Source organism: Myripristis murdjan, chromosome 9 (assembly GCF_902150065.1).
Source record: "Myripristis murdjan chromosome 9, fMyrMur1.1, whole genome shotgun sequence".
In the NCBI taxonomy this organism is placed as follows: domain Eukaryota; kingdom Metazoa; phylum Chordata; class Actinopteri; order Holocentriformes; family Holocentridae; genus Myripristis; species Myripristis murdjan.
In genome coordinates, this window is record NC_043988.1 from 24,573,457 (window position 1) to 24,589,965 (window position 16,509).

Here is a 16,509-nt window from a genome sequence, read left to right on the forward strand (position 1 = left end):
TGATTTTGTGCATGCATGCCAGCTATCTGTATCTGTCATCTGTGGCCAAGCCCTCCCCGCCCTGTAGGACTGCCGCCTCACACTGAGGTAAGTCCATTAGACACTTATTAAAGCTGGAAAGGCACAGCACCCCTGACCAGTCGCTCTATAAAAAAAACAGTGCACTATAGGTGCGTGTTTGTGTAGCATCCAGCAGGACTTAGTTTGCCTCATCACACACACACTGGAGCAGGCAAACAGTTTTGACAAGCACACACAGAGACACACACACACACACACACACACACACACACAGACAGATACACTCTCTCCCTGTCTCTCTTGTTGGGACTCTGTGTACTGTGTTGTGCCTGCTCTCAGTGTGAGTCTCTCTCAGTGTTTTTTTTGGGGGCGGCCATCTCTGCTCGGCCTTACCATCTGTTCACCATGCTGTGGAACACGGCGCTCCCTGTGGCTGCAGGCGTTTTCACATGGTGGCAAAAACTGTCAATTGGATAAAAAAACAACAGCCAGGCCAAGAGCGGTTTGGCCTGATTGACAGGAAGAGACCGTGTTTTTTTTTTTTTTTTTTTTTTTTTTTTTTTGCTTGAAAATCTTACGAGTGCTTTTACATGTAAGGTTTCGTATATGTATCAATATTTTTTACAATTTGGTGTCCAAATGTCCTGGATTGTGATTTTGTGTGTGTTTGTGTAAGCTCACACCTCCATTGAGAGGTTCATTCTCCGACAACAGAAGTGGAGGAAGAAGATAAAAGAACAGTGATGTTCATTTCTTTCTTTTCTTGCTGGATTAGAGTATCTTTAGATTTGTCCTGCACAGAAGAAGGCAACAGCTCATGGGCTTCCCACGCTACACTGAGTGGCTAATTCATTCATTTTACAAGGTGCAAGTGGGTGTGAGTGTGTTTTTGTGTGTGTATTTGTGTTTGCGTGTCCTCTCTACATGGCTATTATCCTGTTAACACAGCTGCTGCCTGGTAAGGTTAGATACAAACAGCAACAAAACCAGATGGAGAAAGTTGTTTTCAATGGCTCTGCTAATTGAGGGGCAACTTTTCACACTGGAACTTGGTGAACATGTTTCAAGTTTCTTAAAGCAGCGAGACCAGTGAGAAAGTAGTGCCTCCATCTTGACAAGGCTCAAATCAGTAGCCTTTCCTATTCGCTTTGATTAAATAATTATTAGTTAATTAGGATGGATATAAGAGCAAGAAAAGTGCATTTTGAAATACTTCTGCATCAAGGAAAAAGATGAGCTACGTGCTGCATGCACATTGAGTTGTAAAGTTGTAGTTATGAAAATGAAAGTTTGGTAAATAGACATATTGTATGCGGGTAATTATGTAAGTGTGGCTGTATGGGTAAAAATTTCAGGGTACAAAGAGTTGCATGTAAGTCCTTTTGAAAACATTTTTATAACATTTTAGATTGATTTTTGGACAGTATAAAGAACTACACAGTGTATTTGGTCCAACATACAGGTTTTAGGTGAGTAACCAGGTGATTCTATGTTATGTCAGATTCCTTTGGGTAAGACAGCAAGGTAAGAATCCAGCTGATTTTGGAATGTAGAAGTAAACAGTTGGCCAAGCTTTTTTTTCCATCTGTTTGATCACATCTCTGCTAATTAGCTTGACTAGCTTATTTGACGATGTTGTGGGAACACTTCCAAGAATCAAACAGTTGTTGCGTTATCTGATGTGGTGAAAAAGTGAGTCAGCTAGCCAATGACCGGAGGTGCCTGTCTAGACATCTTGCACTATAAATAAATAAATAAATGAATGAATAAATAGTTCTGTTAAAAATCCGGAGATTAAAGTGACAGGTAAGTCTAAAGGGAATTGGGTTCATCTTCACATTAGCGTAGCAGGTAGGCATAAAGGCTGTAATAAGTTCAGCGGTAGCCTTATTTTCTGCATTGCAGTCAATATTTCACCTCAGAAATATTGACTGCAATGCAGAAGAACTCATTTTGACAAATAGATGGATAAATGAAATTGGACAAGATATATACAGCCTAATATTTTTTGTAATTGAAAGACTTTAAGGACCTGCAGACACCTTGTAAATATGCATGTAAATAAGTGAATAATTAAGTATCTACTGTACATAGTGAAGTGTATGCATGTATGCACTGTATATAGGTAAATATAGTAGTAAGTAAGTATCTATGTATGTAATTAAAAAAAATTAGGGATTACACACTATTAAATCAGATCAGAGAACTAATGGTAGAGCTAATGAGTAGATCTGACTGGGCTGGGACACTGCTAGGAGGAAAGAAAAACACCTGGGAATCGGAGAGATTTCCTTTTCAAGCTGTTGTAGAAAAAAAGGGAAGAGAGAAGGGATTTGAACACACACACACACACACACACACACACACACACACACACACACACATTCAAACAAGGACAGATGCATGTCGTACAAGGACATATTCACACATACACACACGCTGGTGGTGTGTTATGCCTCCCAGAATTCCCATCTGTTGAACCACCAGTCCAGGTTGGTCCTAATGAGAAATAATGAGCCTTCGCTACATAACAACAATATGGATGAATTTCACCTCCACTTGAGATTTTATTGAAACTACATGGACATTATTTCATTTGCAAAGATAGAAAATGGATGTAATTTCATTTTTACACATTACAGTTAGTTGTTTTTTTTTTTCACTGATGTTTTCCGCGTGTGTACATACATTATACATCAAGTGTCAAACCTGACAGTCACTGAAATAGTGTATCATTACATTAATGAATGGTACATTCATGATATCTCATAGTCTATAACCATTTTATAGGGCAACTAAATTTTGAGTTACAAGTATTATACAGAAAAATGTTCATTAGAAAACCCTTAGTTAAAAGTACGATTATTTAGATTGATATGCAGTACAAATGTAAATCACTGTATTCAAAATGTCCCGGCTCTTTCCTTGATTAAATGAAGATACAGAAATTCAACCAAATTCATAGCGAGATGCTCCTCCAAAAAACACAAAAAGTGTATTTAAAGGAGCTCAAACAGGCGAGAAGCTGCTGCCATCAAATTCTGATATTTCTCTCTTGTAAATAAGAACAACAGTGGCATCGGCAGGCCTCCATTAACAGCTGTCATATCTGTCAGCAAAAACAGCTACAACATGGTCTGTGTGTCTGTACGATGAGCACAAGGCATCAAGTCAAGGAATCCAACTGGCCTTGCACGATCTCTAGCTGGAAGAAAATGGGAGAGAAGAGGTTGAGTGTGGGGAGAAGAGAAATGCACACACACGCACACACAAATGCACAGACACAAAGAGAGTGCAAAAGAGAGGCAACATCATAAATCAAAGTATGAGAGACAGACAAGCAGATGGATTTTGTCTGGCAGAGACCAATCAAGACAAGATGCAACAATAAAGTTAGCCATTAAGATGAAATTGGAAGAAAACGCACACACACACACACACACACACACACACACACACACACACACACACGCATACACACCCACATGCACGTAGGCATGTACACACGCACACACACACACACACACACACACACAAGCAAACAAAGCAAACAGACCTTGTTGTAGAACTCAAGCAGCTCCTGGTGGCTGAACTCAACAAAAACATTTTCCTGCACCTGGAGAGAGAGAGAGAGAGAGAGAGAGAGAGGGAGGGAGGGAGGGAGGGGGGGGAGAGAGAGAGAGAGAGGGAGGGAGGGAGGGAGGGAGAGAGAGAGAGAGAGAGAGAGAGAGAGAGAGAGAGAGAGAGAGAGAGAGAGAAGACAAAGAGAGGTCAGAGCAGGATAGAAAAGAGTCAGAAAACAAGCAAGGGAATAAATGGGAATATGAAATAGGGAGAAGTAAGAGGTACAACACAGAGCAGAGCAGAGGAGAAAAGAGCAGAGATAAGAGCACAGCGTTAAGTGTCATGACCACAAGTCCGTCAGCTGGCTTCTTGTGCTTTCTATAAAAACCTCCATCAATTATTACTGCTTCTCCGTCCAGTCCAAAGTATGAGAGTACATACTATCCTCTAAGCCTTATCCATCAGTGGGTTTAAAAATACACTGAGGGCAAGTTACTGCCCACCAGCCAACGGTGAGAAAACCCATTTCTTCCCTGTTGGTGTGTTTTACTTACTTTAAAGGTTAAACCAGATTGCATCATGCGCTTCCCTGGCCAGGTGTGTAATAATATGCTCAGCAAGTGACACAATTCAATTCAAAATAGACTCTAAATGCATTAAAAAGCCAGAAATGAAGTCAAAATTACATTAGTGATGGACCTAATTTAAGACAGGCTGCTTAATTCTTTGGCAATATGATGGATTAAATGGATTAGAAAAACAGCGTCTTGTTATGCAGGAATATGCGATGAAGATTTGTGAACTTTGCAGCCATGTTTGCACATTTGTCATACCTCTGTGTGACTCTAACTGTTATTGACTCGCATTTCTTGAATAAAATTTAAAAAAAACATTCTCTGACAATACATCATTACATGCCTATTCTTGAGTTCACTCAGGAGCAATTCTCTCTGTCTCTCTCTCTCTCTTTCTCCCTCTCTGAAAAGACTACGGGCAAAACAAAACGGTGGAAGGCAGGATTCCTCAGAAAACGAGAAACCAAGGGCAACCATCCCTACATTGCCATCATCGTCACACCATCAGAAATATAGGCTGAAATTATAATTCCCCCCATGAGTGGGCGTAATAGCAAGACACTTTATCCACACCCATCATTCAGCAAATAGCTGTAATATGTGAAATGCTTTTTGGATAGTACAGGGGCAGCGTTGCAGGCAAACAGAGTGTTTTCAGTGCCATCATGCTGAATGCTGAGAATAGCACCAAACTACTTGTAGAAAACCTTGATGACAAATAACAAATAAGAAAAGAGAGAAAGAAAGAAAGACAGAAAGAAAGAAGGAATGAAAAACAGAAGAATGAAAGAAATAAAGCCATGCAGAATCAAACTGGAAACAAATCGAAGTCGTCCGATCTCTTCTTCCTGACTACTGCTACCCTCCCAGCCAATGTGGTGCACAGGGACTAAATAGGGCTTTGGGGCTTGGAGCTAACTTGATGGCTGGTTGGGGTGGGTGGAGGGAGGCCATGTGTCACGGCAAATTAATGACAGAGATATTAATTAGAAGCAACGTTATCGTCCATAATGGAGAGCGCAGAGGGAAAATGTTATCTCTTGCCAAAACCCCCACTCACAGTTCCACAATACAAGGAGAATGTAGGGCAGCCTTGAATTCAGCTTCGGCACAGGGAACATTGCAAGGACAGCCTTCACGTCATAGGTAATAAAACAATGACAGCTCAACATGTAAAATATTGATAAGTTACTGAGTGGTCCTCACCCAAAAAAAAGAACACTGATGTAATTCTTTAAGGTGATGAATCATCTCTCAACCTAATCAAGATTTAGTGATAAACAATAAACAAGAGCAGGCATACAGCTGAATCGGTCCAGTAATGTACACACTGCACTTCCAACAAGGGCTGGGGTGATATATCAATATTTTATTGAGATCTCATATCGTTATGAGATCTCATGTGAGATTTTGGATATTGCCATATCTTCATATAAGTGTTGTCTTTTCTGGGTTTGCTGCATTACAGCAGAGAGATGCAATTTTCTGAACTTGTTAGTCTGTTGTAGCTGCTCTGTTATTTGTCTCCACCTGCTACATTACTAATGACTGATTAGTAAAAATCTCTTGTGTGTAAATATCTTAAGGAAGCACCGGTATTTTGCCCATACTGCCAAGTTAAACCCTACTTCTAACAGCAGAGTCTCAGCTCGAACCAAACCCCATCAGCGTTCTCTTTTTACTGTGGCTAAAACTAATCTAACAAGACGTGAACAGCAGTATTACATAATCTGTTGTTTGGGTTATCGTAAATAGTTTAGCTAGGGTCACAATAACAAAACCAGTCTAGTTAGTAGACGAGAAAGGAGCACTTGTCAGTTAACTGTGCTGTCTCTATTACTGTCTGACAGAGGTGAAACAAAGGGCAACCTCAACTGCTGTGTGTGTGTGTATGTGTGTGTGTGTGTGTGTGTGTGTGTGTGTATGTATGTGCGTGCAAAGTATGATGTTGTAGATCAAACCCGATCTACAATCAAGTGAACACAGCAAACTGGAGTATCACAACATTGCCTGCCTGCCTTCCTGTTACATCGGGGTTGAGGATGAAAGTGGATGTGTGCTTGTTTGAATGTGAGATTGACAGAATGCGTTCCGAGAAGAATTTCAAGGTACAGAAGTGTGTGTGTGTGTGTGTGTGTGTGTGTGTGAAATGAGGGAGATAGAGGGAGAGAGAGAGAGAAAGAGAGAGAGAGAGAGAGAGAGAGAGAGAGGAAGAGAAAGAGTATGTTTGGTCTAGGGAGCATATGCACAAAGGGTTTGAACTGTGTGTGTGTGCGCACGCGTGTGTGTGCGTGTGCGCGTTAGGCCCATCCCATTGTTCCTCAGGGTTGAGAGTTTGCCAGGCGGTAACCCGACAAGGCTCTGACAGATCTAGGCTAACACTAATGGGGATAGGATGCATCATCCACATCATCACAGCGCTATACTACCAGCACACACATATACACACACACACACACACACGCACACATTCATACATACACACGCCCATTATCTCCCTCAGTGCCACATGCACATGCATGTCAGGCTATAGAACATAAACTCCTGAAGATAATCATAAATTCACTTACATCAGGTGTTTCCATACACACTTCATGTTATATTATTACAATATAAGCTACATTCTCATGGAGATCAAACACACACACAAAAATGTAATGAAAACTGCTCCAAACACCCATAACCTTCAAAAATTGATGAAATGCAGGCCTAATTATTCTGTTGCATGTCTTAGTGGGAGGTTGGTAGGAGCCTAATTGCTAAAGTGAGCTTTTGACAAGGTTGCCAGTACCATTCCCCAGATGAGGCAGCAAAATGAGGGAAGAGGGAAAATATAACTAAATATAACTTAATGAGATGATACCCCCTATGTTATTCCATGACCTACAGACACCCGAATCAATAGTTATGAACCTTAACAATTCTCTTCTGTAGCTAAAACTCGAAGAAGAATTATTCTACCCTATCGTGTCTTCAAGAGGAACAACCTGTAGCTCCTCTATTGATACTGTAGAGAGGAGTCCAATTTTATGCTTTTCAGCTTTGGGGAAGAGTTTTTTTTGAGAGAACCAATCACTGTATTCCAATTCATATAAAACGACACCTTCTACTGGGAACGCTTTTATCCCATCAAGAGGTTACTGACAATAATGTCCACATATAAGGCCCAAGTGTATAACATCAGGTAGTCTTACTCCAATACCATAAGCCGCTTCTGTAAGTGGGGTGGAATGGGTGTAAAAAGGCACTCTTCATCAATTATTTGCCTGGGTGCAATATAAGATAACTCAGGTTTGAAACACTTGTCAAAGGAGCGTATTTTCCTGAGTGCTTCATAGAAACTGAATTCTTATTACTGATAAAAGCTAAGAAAGGCAAAGTGGGAGGGAGTCAAAGAAGATGAAGAGGAGACAGTCAGAAAAACAAGGATGTGGAGGAGACAGAGAGACAAGACACAGAGGGAAAGACAGAGGAGAGGAGAAAGGAGACTATAGAGAGAATGACAGAGAGGAGAGGAGTGAGACTAAGAAATAGAGGAAACACGATAACCCAAGGGTGCTTTCCTTTCGCTGGTACATGCGACCCAGACTGTCTTAACCATCAAACTCCAAAAGCACCCACTGAGCGAAGGAATACGTCTTGTATCCTGCAACACAGCTTCAAATCCGATATAATGGCAGAGAGCTGTCTATAAATTCACAAAGAGGGAGACGGGACAGCGGTTTGACTGGCTGGGTGAAATCCTCAGCTGGGTGAAGTTTGAAATACACACAGCAAAGTCCATACTAGACAGTGCTGCAAATCAGGCCCACGTGTCTACACCTACTACTGTCTATCAGTCTCTCAGAGGATATTAACAAGAAGCATGTGCACTTTTGAAAACGTGTGTGTGTGTGAGAGAGAGATGGATTGGAAGAGAGATACTTTTGCCTAAGAAGCACATGCATAAAAGGTTTGAAGAGCCTGCTTGTTCGCCCCATACAGAGCAGGGATAAAATCACCAGTGGTCGTTCAACGTGATGGATTTCTACTTATGTTCTTTTACTGTCATTCATACATTAGGTTTCCACAGCTAAAAACAATGCTCAGTATTTGGATCCATTGCAGTCGGTGAATCACTGGCATGCCCTGACTGAATGTTCAAATGTGCTCAGAGGCTAAAGTGACATTCGCAAGAGAAGGTTATTAGCTTATTTTGCATGATTCTGAGAAAGGGGTGAGAGGGCTGTGGTGCTTGGTTGCGAGGTAGGTCAGAGCAAGATTAACGCTGAGCTCATCAATCGCACCCAAAAGTGATGCTATGTTTATGGCACGTCGGATTTACCGTAAATACAACCTGCCGACTACGAAAAAAAAAACAAAAACATCCACATCAGCCTCCAAGTGGTAATAACAAGTATGGCAGTATGGTGGGAATTTACTGTAGACTCCCACTTGGCATCACAAATTGTGTAAAAGTGTCAACAGAGGCAGCAGGCATGGCAGCAAATCCACCAATGTTGTCAGTGCAAGGTTAAAAAAATAAATAAGAAAAAAAAAAAACGTAAAAAAATAATTTAAAATCGTCAGTATATTCATGTCAGTAGCATCAATTCTACTCAAAGCAAAGCCAGGAATATCTGCAAAGCCAGGAATATCTTCTGCAGTTCATTTATGGTTGATTCAAGTTCATAAATAAAAACTGTTTTCAGGGAATGCTTCCAAGTTGTAGCGTGTTGTAGAGACGCCATCCTGATCTTTTTCACACTTCTTGGTGGCATTGAGTCAGCATCAATAGAAAGGGTTAAATTTTCCAGTGTGAGTGCTCTGCAGAAAGAGGATATAGTACATTATATGTCTTCTGTGACTTTGACTTCTTTGACAGTTTGTCCAATTGGAGCGCCCCGCAGCTGCCTGGTCGTTGGCTCTCGCCTAACAGAGAAATCTTGACAGTGAAAGACAAAGAGACAGAAAGGAAGAAGAAATGCACAGGAGGATGAGCTGTTGGATTTTGGCACCCCAGACCGCCCAGTCCACAAACACACTTTCCTGGCTGCCTTAGTGCAATTACCAAAACTCACACATACAGAGACATTTCTCTTGTTTCTTTGGCTCTATGGCACATTCTTCTTATTATTAAACACAAAAAATAAAAAATCCACGCTCCTGGAAGTCACACTCCTAGGTTGCCATGGGCACCCGCATCATTATAGTACAAAAACCAGTGGCTACTGTCTGACTGATTGACTGCTGGTCTGTCAGTCTGCATCAGTTTGCTTGCATTCCGCACTGCCTCTATCTGTCGGTCACCTTAAATGTATCTTTCATTGCACTGTATGTGTTAGCTTATGCTAGCACACACACTGCCAACCTGTCTGCCAACCTGTCTGCCTGTCCTTCTCTTTGCCCGTGTGCCAGCCTACATTTACAAGCTTTCCTGGCTGCCTGCACCACATTCTGCCATCTTTCCGATAGATGCTCAGCAGGGAATTTTCATGGAGATGTGGAGGGGTGTTGTTATTGTTGTTTGTTTTTTTTTTTGTCTGTCACACAGCAAGTGCGCAGGTGACAATGCAAATGAAACTCTGGAAGCAAGAAATCAGTTAATATTTTCCTCAAAGAGGTAATTATTTGAAATAAATGGACATCTTATCATCAGTGATGTTCATCTTTTATTAATTAGTGAATGAACTGAGACGAAACTGTTTCTCACAAAATCACTCACGCTGTTTGTTGAAACAACTGACAATATGCTTGGAACAAAATATGATGGCAAATAAGAGTCTAAAGTATTCTAAGCTCGTAGAAAAATACTCATAAGTGTGCTGAAAGTCTTGAATCATCCTCTGAGTGTGTGCAGTCCTTTTTGCATTAATTAATGCCAATGTTTGAATGTGTATTTAAGATTTGATTACAGAAAATTTAAATGTTTGATAATGTGGCAACTAGATTTAGTCTTCCACAAGCAAGAAATGATTTGTAGTTGTGAATAATATTTTGTGAACAAATGGAAAAAATGTGCATAGATAATCAATCATAATTTCAGAGTGCCTATAAGATATTCAGACAAAGAGAGAATTACTGAATGTTTGAGTGCAGCTTTGTTTGCTTTGTGGACCTGCTCATGTGAGAAGATAAAAAAGCTCACACACAAAACTCAATTATGGTTATAAGAAGGTAGTTAGTGCCAGTTTGAAACCTCTTTTGTCATGAGATTCGATTAGCTGTTGGAGATAGATGGTTTAGCATCTGATCTGACTATCCAATCAGGGAGCAGCTTTGTGATATTTTCTAGGAAAGCAGTGGCATCAGTGCTTGGCTGTGCCAGCATCCCAGTTTCCCATTTGGCTTTCATGGAGCAGCAGAGTGTGTCAACCACAAGTGAGTATTTGTGATGTTTAAGTAACACAGCCAACTGCTTTAGTTAGCAGAAAGAGTCAAGATAACTAGGGCATCACCCAGTTAGAGGATGGATAATAACTAGCTACTACATTATCTAGTTCATTTGAAAATTTGAATATTCGTTCAAATGTGGCAAAAGGTTTTACCTGGGAACTGTATTTACTTGTTCAAGTTCAAATTTTTTTTAGTCTACATGCGTAACAGACTGTTTGAAGTAGTTTGCGTTGTGATCCAGCAGAAGCTCTAAGATTTCATTGTCAGCTTTACGTACTGCATGCCCTATCGACCTTAACAGAAAGTGCATATAGATCAATGCATTACATTGTTAACTCTAAGAGAGGATTTTGCAGTCTTCACTATATTTTTTCATGTCCTATTGATGTATCAGTAAACTAAGGTAGTAATGTTATATTGTTTGCAACGATGACGCATCTCAGAGGCGGTGTGTGGAAGTGTTTTGGGTTCTACACTGTAGATGGCAAAGTAAGTACTGAAGATAAATCTGTTTGTCGACTTTGTACAAAGCAGCTGAATGACAACAAATCTGCAGACTCACTTGCTAACACTGGCTTGCCACCTAAGTGCGGCTGTGGAGGGACGAGAGACGAGCGAAGCAACATCAAGTGTACAACCTCATCTGATGACCGCCTATTGGACAGAATCGGCACTGTCTACTTCAGCAGGTCCCTTCCCAGAGATTCATGAAAAAGTTATCACCAGTAAGATAGCAAAATTTATATGCAAGGATCTCGCATGAAGCAGTTGATGCTGTCAACACAGAAGGTCTCCATCAGAGAGATGCATGCTGAAGAAAAGCAGAAGCTCCTTGGATTAAAAAAAAAAATAATAATAAATGATTACATGACCAGATGGAAAACCACCAATGGCAAGATACACTGTAAGGACAAAAGTATTGGGCCAACTACACATTCCACCTACAGAAGCTTTTATAACAACCCCATTCTAAATCCATAGGCATTAATATGGAGTTGGTCCCTCCTTTGTAGCTAGAACAGCTTCCACTCTTTTGGGAAGGCTTTCTACAAGATTTTGGTGCCCATTCATCCAGAAGAGCATTTGTGGGGTCAGACACTGATGTTGAACCAGAGGGCCTGGCTCACAATCTCCGTTCTAGTTCATCCAAAGGCGTTGGATGGGGTTGAGGTCAGGGCTCTGTGCAGGCCAGTCAAGTTCTTCCACACCAAACTCACCTAACCATGCCTTTATGGACTTTGCTTTGTGCACTGGGGAACAGTCAAGTTGGAACAGAAAAGGGCCTTCCCCAAACTGTTCCCACAAAGTTGGGAGCACAGAGCTGTACAAAATGTCTTGGTAAGCTGAAACTTTACGATTTCCATTCACTGGAGCTAAGGGAAAAAACAAGCCCATGGCATTATCCCCCCTCCATCAAAATTCACAGTTGGCAAACTGTAGTCAGGTAGGTAACACTCTCCTCCAGTCCAGTCCAGTGGTGGCGTGCTTTACACCATTCCGACTGACAGTTGGCATTGCGCTTGGTGATGTGAGGATTGCATGCAGCTGCTCGGCCATGGAAACCCATGCCGTGAAGCGCCTGGCACACAGTTTTTGTACTGATGTTAATGCAAGAGGAGGTTTGGAGCTCTGCACTTACTGATTCAGCAGTGTTTGCAACTTTTACGCACTATGTGCCTCAGGGCTCGGCAACTCCACTCTGTAACTTTACGTGGTGCTGCCACCTGGTGGCTGAGTTGCTGTGGTTCCTAAACAATTCCACTTTGAAATAATACCACATACAGTTGATTGTGGAATATCTAGAAGGGAAAAAATGTCACAAACTGACTTGATGCAGCAGTGTTGTCCTATTATATTACTATTACAGTACCAGGCTCGGATTCAGTGACCTCTTTAGAACGACCTGTTCTTTCAAAAAAGTTTGTAAAGGAAGACTGCATGGCTACATGCCTGATTTTATACACCTGTGGCGATGGGACTGAATGAAACATCTGAATTTGGTGATTAAGAGGTTTGTCCCATTGCTTTTGTCCATATAGTATATGTTGTGCATCTAAGCAATAAGCAGCAGTGGCAGCTGTCATTTTTTAATGTCGCATTTGGAACTTAGTGCTTTTGAGTGGTGAGTGTTAAACTGCATGTATAACACATAACATGGTGCTGAATGGGGGTGGGATGGGGGGCAATACATTTGAACAAATTCAAATGTATTGCATGTCATTTCAAATTCATGTGAACTTGATTTTTGGAATAAGTGACAGCCCTAGTGGCCGCAGGACATTATCAAGCTAGAGCCAAGCCTGTGCATTGGCACTTGGACCCCGCAGTATGCTTAGCGTAAATGGATTATCTTGAAATGAATGGGTTGTTGTTGTAATGGGTGTTCATGTTGCTTATACAGCACAACACCCACCAGTGGCTGAGACTTACCTGGCTGCTCCATGCTTGCCCTCAACATATGGATACTGATGGCATCACCCAACTACTCCCTTACTGCATGGTCAAATAAGATGAAAATATGTCCATCTTCACTGGTTAAATTAATGTCATGTCGAAAATGGGTCAAAACTCTTAAATGTTACTTTCTCTGAAATGTTAACTGCATTTTTGGTGTGTGCTTGTTTCATCTTCTCACATGAGCAGTTGAGCAGCCTCAAAGCTGCACTCAAACAATCAGAAATTCTCTCTCTATGTCTGAATCTCTTATGCATTGGAATAAAATATCTGTGCATGTGTTTCCCACTTCCTCACAAAATATTATGTGTGACTACAAATCTTTTCTTGAATGAGGCAAAATCTAGCTGTATGATTTTTTTTCTACATATTTAAATAGATTTGTCTCATCAGATCTTTTGTACACATTCACACATAGGCATATATCGATGCATATGTAATATATGTAAACATATAAAAGGCAATTATAGTTTTTTCTCTACGAAATTAAATTATTTAAACTTGGTTTGCAAGTAACACTACTGTTTGATCTGTTCACTGTTTTAGTATCAATTTTGTATCAACCTTACCCTAACCCTTAACATATTAAATACAAAGTTTTTTGATACCAAGTTAAATATCGACTGACAGCCTATTAATACTAATTTTTGTATTTACATTGAGACAGGCTGATATTAAGTTAAGCATCAACGCTGACCCAGTTGTTAAACTCAGCTGATACAAAGTTGACACTAAGTTGAACATTAACATTGGACAGCCCAAATAATATTTAACCGGCAAGGGTACACACCATCATTGTTGGTATTGTATGTAGGCTACATGTGTGTGTGGTGTGCTTGTGGACACATGTATTTGTGTGTGCGTGTTTTTTTCATGTGTGTTTTTGTTCAGCTGAATAGCTGTCTGTCACTGCAATGGATATCCTGACAAAGGCAGCTGTGCTGTCAAAACATGGATTTTTGTTGTCTGCTTCAACGGTACAGGTGTACCGCCACCTCTCTTTTGTTGTAAGTGTTTGTTTATCTGTCTGTACCTCATCAAATGCTGTTGAGTTTTTCCTGCTTTTTAGCCACATGATTCATAGCAGAGGAAGAACACAGATGGGGAGCTGGAGAAAGGTCAAAATTTCTTCTGAGAGGAATGATGGATTACAAATTGGCCTGTAAGCACTATTCTAAATTCACCTCAGTTAAACCTCTTATTTATTGTGGCCCACTAATCACAGAGAATGTAATATACCATATAGCTAATATGTTCTATGACTACATTTCCAAACAAGAAGAGAATGCCATAATAAGGCAATAACAATATTGGGAATACCCACACTCCAAAACATTTAAAACGTCATGAGTCATTAGTATCAGCGTTTCTCAAACTCAGGCATGTTGCTGAGGGTCCCTGGGCTACTTAGCTACTTAGGCTATTATGTATATGTATATGTATATGTATATAAATTAGTACGAGTCTTGGTTTTAGTGTAAATTGTCATTAATTTGCCTGCAAATTATCTTATGAGTGTAATACAATTTCTTCCAAGTCCCTGAAACAAAAACACTGAAGCACTTTTCAAACCGTTTCCCAAGGCTCCCACATTTCTCCTCAGGGACTGAACTAATTTTGTAGACTGTTGTGAAGTTTCATCTAACAACACTTACCCTACTTTTTAGGTTATTATTAAAAAATTCCCGTCTTGGATAATCTTACACTGCAATTTATCATCAATTTGTGATGTTATATAATAACATTAATATATTATTTGGTGATGAAATGTTGTAATTTACCTATCTGTTTTGAACATTTTCCCTTAATCTACCTTATCTACTTCTATTTCATTGACTTCCTACTTTTTAAAAAATGCGAGACAGCCCCCAGAGAATGGACCCTAGACTTGTTGCATTCAACTGTGAAGAAATTAATAGCAAAGATGATAATAAGAACGAGAGAGCAAGAGTTTTGTTCAAGTCAAGAAAAAGTTAGAGTTGCGCCCCTTACTCAAAACACAATATGTCTTAAGGCTACATTACTTTCTGGTCTACTGAGACTGCTATGAGTGGAGAAATTGGTATCTCTGCCTTTCCTGAAATGAATTTGTATGCTTGTATGATTGCTGAATGTCGGTGCAAAACAATGAGTCAACACAGAACCTCTTGCTGTTTGATTCTGAGGGACTGATATTTTATGTAGTTGAGAGCTTTTCTACTATTAAACTCTACTGTAGTTATGCTGGAAACATCTCTTTGTGGTATTATATTGTCTGTCTTTGTCCAATAATCCCAAAAGATAACAAAAATGAACAAAATGTACCCATGAATAATAGTACAAGTCTCTAGCAGTTGTTTGTAATAGTGTTTAAGTGCTTTAGGGTGGATTTTCTTCTTTAACTTCCTGGACCGGTTTAGCATATTCAGCCCTTATTGTTTAACAGGATTTCAGAATGATAAAGCAACATAGCAGCCAGTAGCTTTACACAAAACTGTAATGTCTCAGTTAAAAAAAATCAGCTGTTCAAAAAAAAAAAAAAAATCATGTTTGATCTTCCCATGACACTGTGAGTCCAGAGCCAGCCTGAAAAACAGCCTGTAGCAGCCACACATATACTTTGCATTGATGTAAGCTATGAAAGGGAGGCACCATGAAGAACTATCCACATCCACAGCGTTGCCCTGTGGCCATCGCACAGTGACAGACATGGAACCTCAAAACGTCAGCCATTCACTAAAAGCCTGTCAACTGCAACAAACAAGGGCTGTCAAACCCCAACACTGGAACCTGTCAATCAGCCCTGGTATTTATAACAAAAATACGCACATGCAGATGTGTGCACACGCAAACACACTCTCGTGCACACACACAGGCACAAATGCTATTCCTGAATATATTTTAATGGGCTAGAGAAGAGAAGAGAAGAGAAGAGAAGAGAAGAGAAGAGAAGAGAAGAGAAGAGAAGAGAAGAGAAGAGATAGAGATTCTTGGGATTTTTCCACACCTCAGTCTCATGAATTACACGAAATGAGCGGATGGAAAACCCTTCCTTGTGCTGTATGGAGCCTCCCAGAGACATATACAGGGGGCCAACATGTCTGTCACTCAGCCTCTCTAATCTCCTTTGATCGGAGACCCACCTGGGAATGAAGTGGCCTAGAACATTCCATCAGTCTAAATATTTTATCCCTCTTAAATTCCTCCCCCCTCCCTTTTTTTGATGGTCTTTTTGATACTGTTCTCGTTGTATCTAAACTCTAAAAACCACAGGGAATAAATAATAGCACAGAGGAGTGGAGTGTATGCTGCTACACCAGGGGAGACAGTGGGAACTTTGACAACAATCAAAAGAAAAACAAGGCAGGCAAAACAATAAACAAACTGGGGATTTTGCTTTTGTTTTGTGGAGACACGGAGCTGGGAGGAGGCAGCAGGTTCCAGGCCTGACAGGATGAATTCCTAAAACACACCGGGACACACACACACACACACACAGGCAAGCACACACCACCAACTATCTCACACACTTACAGGCACA

The 16,509-nt window shown here is 40.5% G+C and overlaps 1 protein-coding gene across 2 annotated transcripts in view; it reads right to left on the bottom strand.

The window, feature by feature from the left end:
- Positions 1–2,564: 2,564 nt before the first annotated feature.
- The window catches only part of commd10 (COMM domain containing 10), a 57,830-nt gene continuing 43,885 nt past the window's right edge, over positions 2,565–16,509 (bottom strand). The window contains exons 6-7 of one of the 2 annotated variants that reach the window (XM_030061100.1): positions 3,578–3,637; positions 2,565–3,222 (exon numbers count right to left, since the gene is read on the bottom strand). In XM_030061100.1, the coding sequence (XP_029916960.1) occupies positions 3,193–3,222; positions 3,578–3,637 (90 nt within the window). In that variant the 3' untranslated portion in view covers positions 2,565–3,192. Of the gene's footprint in view, positions 3,227–3,577; positions 3,638–16,509 lie in introns of both variants that reach the window. The other variant, XM_030061099.1, reaches the window with a different exon arrangement.